Source organism: Mustela nigripes, chromosome 12, assembly GCF_022355385.1.
Source record: "Mustela nigripes isolate SB6536 chromosome 12, MUSNIG.SB6536, whole genome shotgun sequence".
Taxonomy (NCBI): Eukaryota; Metazoa; Chordata; class Mammalia; order Carnivora; family Mustelidae; genus Mustela; species Mustela nigripes.
The window spans coordinates 137,138,474-137,153,366 of record NC_081568.1 but is presented as its reverse complement, the minus strand read 5'-3'; the positions used below and the strand labels follow the sequence as shown (position 1 = coordinate 137,153,366).

Here is a 14,893-nt window from a genome sequence, read left to right as displayed (position 1 = left end):
ATATTAAAAAAAAGGAGTCAAATTTTTAGCAAAAACCTTTTAAAAGTAGAATATTAAAGAAAATTTAGCCACTGTCAAAAAAGGATGGGGCGCTTGGGTGGCTCAGTGGGTTAAGCCGCTGCCTTCGGCTCAGATCATGATCTCAGGGTCCTGGGATCGAGTCCCGCATCGGGCTCTCTGATCAGCAGGGAGCCTGCTTCCTCCTCTCTATCTGCCTACTTGTAATCTCTCTGCCTACTTGTAATCTCTCTCTGTCAAATAAATAAATAAAATCTTAAAAAAAAAAAAAAAGGATCAAAGCTGATTTGATAATTTAAGTCTCCTGACAAAAAAATTGGTAGTCTCTTCTGTGTTTGGGTAATAATAAGAATAATCAAAAATAGTTGATTGAAATATGTATAGTGATATGTTTGTTGGAACTCTGAAATAATAGCTGGAAACATGGTGATGCCACTCAAAGATAAAATTATTCAACAAATTCATGTACCCTTTTACAACTCTAATACTTTGCAGTGTGAAGTTTGGTAAGTTAATCACCCTCCTATGTCCCCCACCTCCATGACCTACTGTCTCTTTTTACATAATTACGAATTTGCAAAAGATAAAAAGCTTTTTAATCCTTAAATTGCTTTTAAGAGTCTAAAAATAAATTAATGTGAATGCAGACTGAGGATATTGTTTTACCTAATTTTTATTATTATTTATGTTATTCTTAAATCTAGGTATCTTCAAAGAACAGTAAAGCATCCAACTTTACTACAGGATCCTGATTTAAGGCAATTCCTGGAAAGTTCAGAGGTATTATTTCTACTTTAAATTTTTATATGATATGAATGTTCTCATTATTTGTGTTTGTTATTAACTTTTGTAAAAATATATGTCCAGTAAATAGTTGGATTGGTAAATGGAATAAAATGATTTTTTTTGGCTTAGTATTTTAATTAGCTTTAATTATTTAAATTACTACCAAAATATCTTCTTTGCATTGATAATTGTAGGATGATCAGTTTCTTTTTCAAAAATTTTAAACCACATTTAGAAGAATGACTTATAAGTAGTTTAATTCTCAGTGCCCAAGTTGTTGCTTTAGGCATTAAGTTGAAATAAGTTTATTTGGGCCTTCTTTTAGAGACATTTGAGTGTGTTCATTTGTCTACATTCTAATATTCTTACTGAGGTTCTGAAATGCAGATTTGTGACTTGAAAGAGCTTAAATTATCACTGTGCTTCCCCTTATATTTGAGCTGCTTGGTACATTTGGGGCTTGTCACAGTTTAGAATTTTAATTACTACCCTTTGAATTTAAAAAAAATTTATTTGAATCCCAGAATTTTTGAAAAATACAAAATCACACTGTCCTGACTGAGCCTAAGGAGATTTTTCTCAAGACTTTCTTCTTTTCTTATAAACAAGTTTATTTCTGCAAGCGAACAGGTGGCCAGTGATAAGGTAGTTGGCAATTTCTTAATATATTTTGACAAACAGAGTGTTGTTCCATCTAAATGTAAACGTGCAGAAGAAAAGCAAATGGAAAGTCTATTTTTTAAGTTTTCCTTTGAGAGTGTACAAGTGGTATATTTGAGAAATTAGATCTCACTATTGAAACGTATGAGAGTGAAGAAAATACAACCGCCTTTTTTCCTTCTCTTTTTTTTTTTTTTTTTTGGTGGGGGTGTGCAGTCCCTTTTGTGCCCAGTTAAACCTCCAGCCTTTTAACCGGTTTGTTTGCCCTTATTTGTCATTCAATTCCAGCTGCCTAGAGCAGTTAACACACAGGCTCTGAGTGGAGCAGGAATATTGAGGATGGTGAACAAGGCTGCCGACGCTGTCAACAAAATGACAATCAAGATGAATGAATCGGATGCAGTAAGAGCTGATTTTTCGACTTGAATAATGAGATGAATTAATGAGCCCAACAATTGCATTTTAAAGCTGTACAAGTAGAAAATAGGATATTAATTTGCTTATTGAGTTTAGTTCTCAGCCACATCAGTTGACTACCATGGTTATACATGGTTAATTTGTTGCTTTAAAACAAGGAATGTGCCTTGCTATTGGTAACCTAATTTACAGTGGTTTGCTCTTGCTAAATTAGCTCCATTTTTCATTTTTTTTCTTAGTGGTTTGAAGAAAAGCAGCAACAATTTGAAAATCTGGATCAGCAACTTAGGAAACTTCATGCTAGTGTCGAAGCCTTGGTCTGTCATAGAAAAGGTGTGTTTGCCTTGTTTTTTATGTGTTTAACACTGTAAGTTAATTCAAATATTTTATTTAAATTTTATTAAAAAGAACATTCCAAGGTTTCTATAGAAGAGGGAGAGCAAAAGTTTAAGAGAAGGTTTTCTATTTGAATCTTGTTAATGTTGTTTTTTTTTTTTTCTACTTTAGCCTCACTTGTAGTTGAGAAATAGAAAAATCCTGAGCTTGTAAAAATATATTTTGAATTTTAGGTTAAAACTGTTGTTCATTTAACTCTGTTAAGCATACTTAGAGTTTAATGAAGATGTCTTATTAGTAACTGATATAATTAAAAATATCAAATTAAAAAATTGATATTTGAAATTTATCTTTAAAATTTTTTTGTGTACCTGTATTTCATAGAATACTCTGAATTATTTTCTTCGTTTTTGAACAACTATATTGGAAAGTCTGGGGAGGGCAAGTTTGAAAAAACTGATAGAAAATTTAAGTTGTGATTTTATAAATTCTGCCATGAAACGTTTGTTTTTTTAAGAATACAAGGATCTTAATGTTAGGTTTCTAAAATACTTAATAAGTAATTTACTGCCATTACCAGTAATCCATTTTAGTAAAAATAATTAGAGAAATACATCAGTGCACTCATTATTGAAAGTAGTTTATAACAGCTTTTGCCATTTGTACTGTCTCTTAGGGGAATTGCTTTATGGTTCTTAGAGAATTTTATGTAATGCAGAGCAGTTTCTAGGCAATGTCAGTTTCTGAGCAGTGTATTATTAGTCATTGACATTATATATTCTGTAAACATCTGTTTTTCTTTATTCAAAGTGTCTGAAATGATAATGTTCAAAAATCTTGCAGATATTTTTAGTATTTCTACTGAGCATAATGTTTAAGCATTGTTGTACATACAAAAAAAAATAAGATTTCCATGAATTGTATGTATAACTTACCTGGCTTAGTCTTGTTAGCTAAATGATATTTTCATTAAAAATTATAGACATTTTCAATTTCAAATAAATGTTTAAAGACCAAAAAATGTAGTATAAATTGATTGTAAGTGTTCCTGTTGCATTCCATATTAAAAATAAATCTGATCTTTTGCAAGAATACGTAAAAGCAGTGAGCCCTTTAGAAAGAAAGGGGAGGCAGATTGTTATATTAAATTATTAAACATCGTTCCTTCCCTGGGAATATAGGCAGTAGTTCTTAGTTTTTCTTTAATGTTCTTCTTAACTCTAAGTAGAGCTCTGAGCACTTGGCATTTATGCCAAAGGCATTTTAATGACTGGTTGTTTTATGTTAATTATTTTAAAATAATTATTTGAATGATATAGGAACTGATAAAATTTAGGGGAAAGGTGGAAAAACCACAGCAATATTTAAAAACTTTACTAGAGAACACTAAAAGTGAATACTTTCTGTTTCAGAACTTTCAGCCAACACAGCTGCCTTTGCGAAAAGTGCTGCCATGTTAGGTAACTCTGAGGACCACACTGCTTTATCTAGAGCTTTGTCTCAGCTTGCAGAGGTAGAGGAGAAGATAGACCAGTTACATCAAGAACAAGCTTTTGCTGACTTTTACATGTTTTCAGAACTACTTAGTGACTACATTCGTCTTATTGCTGCAGTGAAAGTAAGCTTTATTTGCAATCTTCCCTTGAGTTCTTCTCACTTCTGTGGTTTGGTTAGCTGTAAGGCATGTATTTAAGTGTTTAAGTTCTGTATTCTACCAGTACATATAATGGGTTCAAAATGATGATTCATAGCCAGATGTTTTCTTCTACTATGACTTGGACAGTGTAGTAGATATAATTGATGTTTTTAAGAGATCCAGGAAATGCCAAATAAGATAAAACTGGTAACATTTACTTTCATATTTACATATATAAGTTTACAGCTAGGTGGTAGCATTTATTGTTCATTGTAGCATGAACTGAAACTAGCCATGGGCTCTTAGTAAAGGTATAATAGGAAGCAAAACAAAACCAGAGGTGATTGGTGCACAAGTATGTTTTAATGGTGGCTTTTAGCATGTATTTGGACTATAAGCAGACATTCTATGCATACACGGAAGGGTGTAGTTACTGTGTATTTATAGATGGAATGGGACTAGATTAGATAATAAATTGTGTTCTCTAGTGGTAATGTTTAAGAATAAACAGTTCAGTTTCTGAGAATTGGGAGAGTAATCGAGTTAACTAGTAAAAATTGGTACTTTGTAAGTATCTCCAGCAATCAGACAGTTAAACCAAGTATTACTTTATTCTGTGTTTCAGAAGGTACTTTAAGGTCTTGTTGCATCTTTTAATTATTGTTATGAGCATTAATCATCATTGGGTGGAGGAATTGGGAACTCACCTTTTATTGAAAGTTAATGAGACCTTGTTCTTGCTTTCTTATGCAGAATTTTTTCAACTAAAGTCTGTGATCAAGTTAGTATTCATCTGTAGTCAGAACATTGATACACTGCATATTCATTTATGATCTTTTTCTCAAGCTAATTGTAACAATTATTGCTAGAGGGTTCTTAGCACTTCAGAATGGTGATACCTTGGGTTTGGTAGATTACCAGTTTTGCCTGTATTTACTGTTAGATGTTACTCTTTATATTCCTGATGGTTAACTTTTCTTTTCAGTTATTTGAAGAAGTTAATATAGAGGTACCTGGGTGGCTCAGTCAGTTAAGCCTCTGCCTTCAAAAAAATCATGATCCCAGGGTCCTAGGGTCTAGTCCCACATCTGGCTAGTGGGGAGCCTGCTTCTCCCTCTCCCTCTGTTGCTCCCCCTGCTTGTGCTTCTCTCTCTCTGTCAAGTAAATAAAATATTGTAAAGGAAGAAGTTAATATAGATAACAGTTATTAGATTATACTTGGCTATATATCAGCAGCTTGTGATAAACGAAAATCCAGTTCACAAATAATGGTTCCTGCTTCTCTCCTGCCCGCTCTCAGCCTCATTCCAGAATTTGCACTATCATGAGGGCTGCTGTAAAAAAGTTTGAGTGCCTTTCAAAATAACTGTGGGTCTACAAAGGCAAGCTGAGCAGTGTCTGTGAGAAGTGCCAGCTGAGAAGAGCTAACCTAGGAGGACACTCCATGGTGGGAATGGCCTGCTAGCGTCCTGGGTGGTGAGCCCCGACCTGGGCAGGCCTCGTGCTGCCTAAATCTTGCTGTGTATTTTTACATTTTCTGAAATTACCCTTACCCAGTGTAAGTTTGTCCCTTGGATTTATGTTTCCCAGAGTAACAGTGACACTAAAAGAGGTACCACAATCAACTGAGTTTGGGAGATAATGTACAGTATCCCTGTCTTACTGATTCACAGAGCATTAAAATGCTCAGAACTCTCAGTAAAAAATAAAACATTTAACTTTGTTTAATCTAGAGCCTTCCAAATTCATACAAACAGGAGTTGTTTTCCATTTAATATCTTTTTACATGAATGGAACAGAGTTTGGAAAGACCTGAACTAGTGATTCATTGACTAAAAAAAAAGTTAAAAAGCTGTGCTCAAGCTATACCTTGAGGTTAACTGAGCTCTTTTCATGTTGGCTTTGTGTTTTCTGCTGAAACCAACCCAGGTCAGCTGCACCAAGGAGTTGAGAAGTTACGGAATAGTGTGACAGGGAATTTTTGTGCTCTTTACATTTGGTTTGGTTTTTGTTTTAAACTGATTCGTTTGTGTTTGAAAAAGTGATACATGGACATAATAAATCCAACAGCCCAAAAAGTTCAAGTTCTCTACCCAAGACTGCTAGACTCTCTTTCCTTTGTCAGATGCTGTTACATTCTTGTGTGTCTTTACAGAATTAGCTATGCACGTATGAAGGCTCTTTTTTTCTTCCCATTTCTCTCTTTCTCTTCCTCCCTCCCTCCCTCCATCTCTTCCTTCTTGAAGAAGGAACATACTATATGCACTGTACTTTGCCTACTTTTTTGATCCTTTATATTTTAGAGGTGTCCATGTTGGGATATGTTGAGATGTTAAATTCTTTTTATGTTTACATGGTTTTAGATAGCATATTAAAGTACTTTACATTATTTAATGTCTAGTTGTAAATACTGTTCTTTGAAAATAACTCTTTGGGCATAAAATACCCAGAAGTGGAGTCACTTGGCCAAAGGGTATATGAATTTTAAATTTCAATAGATACTCTCATATTACTGTCCAAAGAGATTATACTTCTTTGTACTCCCATCAGCATACATGTTGCTTCTTCTCTCACCCAATGATGAAGGTATTTTTTTTGTATAAGCATACATTTCTTTGGTTAGTTTGAATTTAAGCATCTGTGTAGATGATAAGCCATTTGTATTTTGTGTGTGTATGTGAACTCTTCATGTCCTTTGTCCAATTTTCTCTTGTGTTTTGTCTTACATATTTCTTAAAGTTCTTTACTACTACTTAGCTCTTTTGTTTTTAATCATATCAAACATACTTTACTTTTTAAAAAAATACTATTTGCGAGAGCAAGCATATGCCCAAGCATCGGGTGTGGGGGGGTGGTGTGCAGAGGAAGAGGGAGAGAAACTCAGGCAGACTACTCGCTGAGTATAGAGTCTGATGCAGGGCTCGATCTCACAACCTTGTTGAGATGACCTGAGCTGAAACCCAGTCAGATGCTCGACCATCTGCATCATCCACGTATCCAAAAATACTTTTCTGATGATAAATTTGAAACTTAGAGTATTGAGAATTAGAGTATAGGGCCAAAGCGGGGAAGGAACTAAGACCCTTTGAAATTCGGACCCTGAAGAAAGATAAATTTCAGCCATTTACAGTATTACCTAGGCCTGGCCTTATATACAGGAAACACCTATTTTCCTCTTTGTACAGAACATGGCCTCCCATTTTCAGGACTCCATTTTTTTACTAGCACTATTAAATAGTAAATTCGTTGCCTGCATTCTCATGTATTAGCCTTCTGTGAATCACTAAAGTAGGGAGAGGGGTTGACAATAATGGTTTTCAATGTGTTTAGCACTAGAACTCTTGATAAAAAGAATTCTTGCAGGGAATCTGAATTTATAAAATATATCAAATACATTTTTAAACCAACCCTGTAGATGGGTTTCCCAAGAAGTTGAAAAGCCTCATTGTTCAGCTGTAAGTAATCAGCATCCTTTCAGGACTCCAGGAGCCTGAGCAACATACTTTCAGATTCACTGAATTGCAGTGTAATATTAATTAAAATTACAGTCGCAGTGTCTTGATAGGCCAGGGAAAATGTTTCACAACTACAGCCTTGTCTAAACTAGACCAGTTTGTATACAAATGTGTAACATAAATTGGCAGGGGTGGGGGAGGTCCAAAGTGTGTCCTCAGTGTAAGTTTGTCCCTCTTAGAGGAGTGGCTGGGTTCTCTTAGAGCAGACTAGCATCTTGAAATACAGTTATGACTTATTGATCTTTAAGGTAGCATTTTTAGATAAAGTATGCTTTTGATTATTTTGTATGTGTGTTTATGTGTTCCAAGGGTAGGAAAACAAATGAAAAAGTTATTTCTTACAGAGCTAAGATGAATTTTTTCTTTCTGTAATAACCTGACTTTAGTAATTTTGTCTTTATTTTATAACTCCTACATCTTTGCCATAATAAACATGTGATAATTCTGGAATCTTAGGAGTTACTAAATTGGACAGGGAGCAAATTAGTTTAAATTAGTGTATCACCAAAAAAGCCAGTTTATATATATTGAGAACTTAAGCAGATATTAAAATTAGAGGGCATTATGGTTACCTTTTTGTACTGGTACATATTTTAGTAATCAAATTGTTGTTACAGAGGCGTCTTATAAATGAGGAGCTGATACGGCCCTCTTCCCCTAAAGACTAGGAATTTAAATTATTTTTTGGTGTTGTATATGTGTGTGTGGAAGGGGTGAGGAGTGAGGATTTGTTCTAAATGCGAGTGACTTTCGCAGTCTAGTTATGGTGGCTGTTTTTGTTATGTTTGTGATTTTTGTCCCAAATTAACTTGGCTGAAGCAAAATTAACTTGTAATAAGAAAGGTCTTGAGGAAGATGTTACCTCATGACTATAAGAAAACCAACAAAGGAGACAGTAAGATGTACTTAGTAATGTGAGAAGAGAAGTTATGTGAGACGACAAATGAAAACTAACAAAGTGGATTTAAGTATCGGTAGATAAAAGTGTTTTGATTTATCAGTTTGACCAGTATATCTTTTTATCATGGTTATTATGAAATATGCACAGTCTTTGGAAAAAAATACTTTTGTTTCTGGTGGATTTGAAGTTTTCAGTGCAGTTGCCTACATTTTTAAAATATGCAATATGATATAAATATGCAGTCTGATACTGTTTTTTATCCATGTTACTAAGCTGTTATTATTTGCACTTTTAATATAAATCTTGAATTTATCAACTCTAATTGATAATGTGTGTGTTTAGAAGTCATCTGTAATAGTACCTGCTAATTATTAAACATCCACTAGATGGATGTTTGGGCATCTGCCTTCGGCTTGGGTTATGATCCCAGGGTCCTGGGATCGACTCCCGCACTGGGCTCCTTGCTCTGTGGGGAGCCTGCTTTTCCCTCTCCCTCTACTGCTTCCCCTGCTTTTGCTCTTTTACTCACTCACTCTCTCTCAAATAAATAAATAAAATCTTTAAAAACAAAAAACAAAACCCACATACAAGATGCATTTCATGTGCTACATTTTTTTCATTTTATTTCGTGGCCACTAATATAGATCTCATTTTCTTCCTTTTTTATGGGAAAACTGTGGCTTATAGAAGTTAATTTATCCATGCTCATAGAGTCACGAAGCTAGGATTTGAATCCAAATTTGATCTGTTCCAAAGTCTACATTGTTTTTAAAGATTTTACTTGTTTCATATGAGAGAGTGAGCAAGCAAGGAAGAGAGAGCAAGAGCATGAGTTGGGGGAGAGGGAGGGAAAAGCAGACCCCTTGCTGAGCAGGGAGCCCAGTGTGAGCAACCCAGGACCCTGAGATCGTGACCTGAGCCAAAGGCAGACACTTAACCTACTGAGCCACCCAGATGCCCCAAAAACCTGCGTTTTAAAAATAAATTCTCTGCATGCTTTTCTCTTATTAGGACATGTATTTATTTACTGTTTCTTGGTCTAAAAAGTTCTTTTTGGAATAATGAAAATAACTCTGGTGTAGTGCTTTCTGCTTCACCTAGTTTATTAACGCTTGCTTCATGTGTTCAGTTAGCAAATGCTGACAGAACACACATGTATCCCCAGCATCAAATTAGGAAAGGAATTACTATGGGGTTTCTCCCATCCTGTCCATCCCCTTTTCTCCTGAGATTCGAATTACTCTAATGGTCATAATTCATTTCTTAGCTTCCATCAACCTCCTCTTGTGCTACCAAACCCCTTGAAAGCACTGGTGGATTTGGTTGACTTGGTCTGTTATGCTCTTTTTGTCCAATTCTTCATTTGGTCCTGCCTACTAGATAGGGGTGTGTGTGTGTGTACGTGTACACACAGTAAAGCCATGCACAAATACCCCTGCTTGTTTGCCCTGTTTATTTTTGTGTAGGACTATCTCTCCTTTTTTCTTTTCTTTTTTGATTTTCTTTCTTTCTTTCTTTCTTTTTTTTTTTTTTTTTTTGAATTGTGTTATGCTATTACTTCTTAATTACTTTGCCTTTGTTTTATTTGCTTTTGGTCTTCACTTCCTCTTGTTTATGGGTTTTTCTCATTTTATTTTAATAATTTCTGACTTATTTCTAACATTTAAATCTGCTTTTAGTATTACTAAGTAGGAAAATTTAGAATATAGGTATGATACTGGCTTTTTCTTATTAAAGAAATCTTTGTTGAAAGCATAAAACTCTGTTAGGAATCTTGTTAGTCAAATATAAAACCCAAAAGGCTAGTGAAATGCATCTTGTATATGGGTTTTGTTTTTTGTTTTTAAAGATTTTATTTATTTATTTGAGAGAGAGTGAATGAGTGAAAGAGCAAAAGCAGGGGAAGCAGTAGAGGGAGAGGGAAAAGCAGGCTCCCCACAGAGCAAGGAGCCCAGTGCGGGAGTCGATCCCAGGACCCCGGGATCACGACCCAAGCCAAAGGCAGATGCCCAAACATCTGAGCCACCCAGGCGCCCCTTATATGTGGTTTTTGTTTGTTTATTCAGAGCTGTTCTGTTTCATCCAGTCATAGGAGCCTTTTTTAATTTTTGTTTTTGAGCAAATGAAAATGGATGTTTCTTTTATATCGGCATGTTTATTTTCATTATCCCAATATCTGAGATTAGTGTGTTAAGTACTTGCTTTTTTGTGTTTGTTTTCAGTAGTATCACAGCACTTCTCGTGTTTTGAAAGTATTTCGGTGTTACTGTCACTTACTAACATTATGTCCTTCACTTACAGGGTGTGTTTGACCATCGAATGAAGTGCTGGCAGAAATGGGAAGACGCTCAAATTACTTTGCTCAAAAAACGTGAAACTGAGGCAAAAATGATGGTTGCTAACAAACCAGATAAAATACAGCAAGCTAAAAATGAAATAAGAGAGGTGATTAATATAAAATGCTTTACTTACCACTTTACTCAAATTTTTCATGAGTCATTCATATATGCATAATTTTTCATAAATTCTTTTCTGAACCATTCAACACTAGTCATTTTTCCATAATTTAATGAACTGTGTTGGAATTACTTTAACATTTTGATCATCATTAAAATCTCCAGAGCCCTTTGGTATTTCCACATGATTATGGAATGGATAAAGAAGCACACAAGGAAAAGATTTAAATTAACCTTTAATAATTTCTTTTGAGATGGTCAGTTTGATTTCAGTTGCTTATTTTATGTCTAAGAATAGCTTTAGAGCATAGACTTACCCACATTTAGCTTTCCAAGCAACATTATCCCCCATATATATAGTACTATATATGGTATTTTAGTAAATTTATATAAGTTTATTATAATTTATACACTTTTTTTGCCATGCTTCAATAAGGAAATTGAAGAGGTAGGATAACCTTTATATTACTAAAAGTAAATGTACCTGCTCTTTGAAGAGTATGTACCACTGTTTTGGTTACATAGTGGGAAAATATCATTTCATTGCTTTAAGTCTTCAGTTATTTTATTTTAGCTACTCCATTGGTCACTAATCATAATGTTTTGTTGTTTCTGTACTGAACTTAATGTTTACCAGTAGGTCTTCAGACCATAATTCCACGGTTTTTTTTTAATCTGAGCATTTAATATAAAAATTGATTTTAAATGTTTGTTGTACGGTTTTCTTAATTTAAAGTATTTCCATGGGCATATAAATTGTGGTGAACATGTATTCTTGAACTTGGCAGAATGTTGTTGAGACATTATGAAACAATGATTTCAGAAAGAAATGATAAAACTACCCCAACACTGCAAGGTTAATAGTGAATTTTATATTCAAAAATCTTTTCATCTATCTTAGTCATATTTAATTAAGCTCTGAGGATTGTAATTGATTAAGTACTAGAATATCCTAATGTTGAGTATGTGTCTGACAGTGAAATATTAATGAAAATTAAGCTGATAGGCATTTCTAGTATTGAAAAGTTAGATAAAAGTTTGAATGATCCTGGGGACGCCTGGGTGGCTCAGTTGGTTAAGCAGCTGCCTTCAGCTCAGGTCATGATCCCAGCGTCCTGGGATCGAGTCCCACATCGGGCTCCTTGCTCAACAGGGAGCCTGCTTCTCCCTCTGCCTCTGCCTGCCAGTCTGTCTGCCTGTGCTCGCTCTCTCCCCTTCTCTCTCTGATAAATAAATAAAATCTTTAAAAAAAAAAAAAAAAAAAGTTTGAGTGATCCTGAATTGGGCTTTGCCCTTATGGAGCTTCCTTAGGGTTGACAGAAATTAAATTAGGTGAGTGATCGTGACAGCTAGTTCTATACTATTTTCCTTACAAAAATTAAAAATCTGTGCATTTTTGTTTGTTTCTATTAGTGGGAGGCAAAAGTACAACAAGGAGAAAGAGATTTTGAACAGATTTCTAAGACCATTCGAAAAGAAGTGGGAAGATTTGAGGCGAGTATAATGACATGGTCCTAGTGTGCTATGATTTTGTAGTAAAATCAAACTTAGTTTTGTACTGATGGACTTTCTTCTTTATTGTACTACAGAAAGAACGGGTGAAAGATTTTAAAACTGTTATTATCAAGTACTTAGAATCATTAGTACAAACACAACAACAGGTAAGCTAATTTTTTTATATCTTATTTTATAACATACAAACTTCTTCTAGAACTTACTTTTGGTATACTTTTTCATTTTAAAGATAGCAGTGAAAGAAAGTTTTTAAATTTAATGGAGGAATAAGGAACAGAGTAGAAAAAAAACTGATGACCACAGAGGAAAACATGGTAGTTAAATTGGAAACTTTCAGGTCGTTTTTGCCTTTACTCCTAAACTCCAGTTGAGATACATTTTTCCCAGATTAAGGTGAGGAGAAACTTGCTGAACAGCGTTTCCCTTTTTCAGTCTTCCTAGGTTTTATTTCCCCAGTGATCACACCTGTTTGAGTAAATTCTTATAATAAGTTCTCTTCCATAACAGAACTTAAAAACTGGCTTTTCTTAAGCTTGGGGGTGGGGTTTTTTATTGTTGTGATTTTTATTTTATTTTGTGTGTAGTAGGTGGTAATTGTATGCCACAGATGGTATTTGTTTCCTTAACTAGAGAACAGAAGACCACAGATTTTAATTAAAATCTGTAATAAGATAATATAAATTTGAGTAATCAGATTATTTGATGTCATGAATTGAAGAATTTCTTTATCCAGCTTTAAAATATGTGGATTAGGAAGTTGCTTATATAATATGTAATAGATTGATTTTTAATTGAGAGATGACATTATACCTTAAAATTATATTTAGTCTTTAAATACTTCATAAGATAATTTATGTGAATTCGTTTTTAAAGGAATTGTTTTAAATGTAACTTTACTTTGATTAATTCTGTGGACTACGGAAGAAACTGGCAGCAGATTCCTTTTACTCTCAAACACATGTCTGTTTCTTGCCTAATACTTTTTTCTTCCACCTTTTTGCCATTGTGTTTTGCTAGAGTAACATAAAATGTGAATATCCTCTGAATTAGAATATGTTATCACTTTAAATTGGAAAAGTTCATTGCAGTTTTATTTAAGGTATTCTCACTTAATTTACATTAACAGTCTGCTTACAGAGTTTTGCATAAATTAAGAAGATCTTAAGTTGTGAAGTTTTTTAAAAAAAATTTTATCATTTACATCAAAAACTGAAATTAGCCTTTAGTAATTAACATTTTTAATAATTTATACTTGAATTACATTGACAGACTTCAGAATTAAAAGTTTAAATAATCCCTCATAGAACTAGACTTTAGTAAATGTTATTCATTGTTAGGTTTTTAAAAAAATGCTGTATGGTATATATGCATGTAAGTCACAAAAAGATAATTAGAATATCTGGTTATGATCCGCAGCTGATAAAATACTGGGAGGCATTCCTGCCTGAAGCCAAAGCCATTGCCTAGCAAGAAGATTTCTGTTACGAAGATCTTGGATGTTTGTTCCAGTTATGCTGAATTCGCAGTGAAATCATTTAAAACCATCTAAATAAACCACTCTATATTTTATGAATTACATGTGGTTTTTTTATATACATATATATGTGTATATATATATATATATATACTCTGACATTTTATTACAAGCTGCATGTCCTGACCCTCTTGGAATTAAGCGGACTGTGGCATGACGTTCTGCAGTACTTTGCTGAATTGAACACTATTGTGTCTTAAATACTTGCACTAAAAAGTGCACTGCAAGGCCAGAAAATTTTACAATATTTTTTCTTTACATTCTGTAGTGTGTTCACCCTCTTTATGAAATGAATTATCAATGCATTGATTAATGTTCACTTATACATTCCTGTACAGAAATTATGATTTTGTGATTACAGTAATAAAATGATATTCCTTGTGAATTATTAGTAACAAATTATTTGGGTATGTAAATATGTTAGAAAGCTTTTAAAAGCATTTTTAATCAGGAGAAACTTTTGCTTCTAGATGTACATAGGTGATGCTGTGATCCATTAAGTTTTTCTTAGTTGACAGAAAAAGCTGAACTCTTTCATAAATGATGAAATGAGGGCTAAGTTCTCTTCTGAAATCATCATAAACCAAAGAACTTTTATCTTTTGATTCTGCTCTGGGGAATGCTCTTGTCTTGAGTAAGGGAGAGAATGAATACTTCCTTTGCTTGTTTTACTCCCATCCCTGTTACCAGTGTCCAAGTTAGGAATTAGGAAAAAAATGTATTTCTCTGCTTCTGTTACAAGTTCTGTGATTTTGCTCAACTTCTTATCTTCAAAGTCCTAGACTTTGCGTGTATTTGATTTATTCTTTGCCTTTTCTTTGTTTTTCATTTTAAAGTAGGTAAGATCATCTATGGTCATACCTGACAAAGAATGGTACCATGCTGAAATTCCCCATGATTTGTTGAAAAACAAGGATAACATAAAGTACATTTGAAGTAAAATGAAATTTGCCTTTGGCACCCTTCTTAGTGATTCTGTATCTTGTTCAGATGGCTGTTATCTCATCCTTGATGCTAGGGAAAGCTTTGACTTGTGACTGGCATCACAGTTTTCATTCTTTAGAGTTCTTAAAGATGCCCCTCTTAAGCTTACCAGCTCCATCTCCCTGCTCAGTCAAG

The 14,893-nt window shown here is 34.0% G+C and overlaps 1 protein-coding gene across 1 annotated transcript in view; it reads left to right on the top strand.

Annotated features, from left to right (window-relative positions):
* Window positions 1–14,159, top strand: part of SNX2 (sorting nexin 2) — a 56,234-nt gene extending 42,075 nt beyond the window's left edge. Inside the window, exons 8-15 of the mRNA XM_059418431.1 lie at window positions 723–798; window positions 1,753–1,866; window positions 2,121–2,214; window positions 3,630–3,835; window positions 10,571–10,714; window positions 12,139–12,219; window positions 12,315–12,386; window positions 13,657–14,159. Of these exons, the coding sequence (XP_059274414.1) occupies window positions 723–798; window positions 1,753–1,866; window positions 2,121–2,214; window positions 3,630–3,835; window positions 10,571–10,714; window positions 12,139–12,219; window positions 12,315–12,386; window positions 13,657–13,707 (838 nt within the window). The 3' untranslated portion in view covers window positions 13,708–14,159. The remainder of the gene's footprint in view (window positions 1–722; window positions 799–1,752; window positions 1,867–2,120; window positions 2,215–3,629; window positions 3,836–10,570; window positions 10,715–12,138; window positions 12,220–12,314; window positions 12,387–13,656) is intronic.
* Window positions 14,160–14,893: the final 734 nt, after the last annotated feature.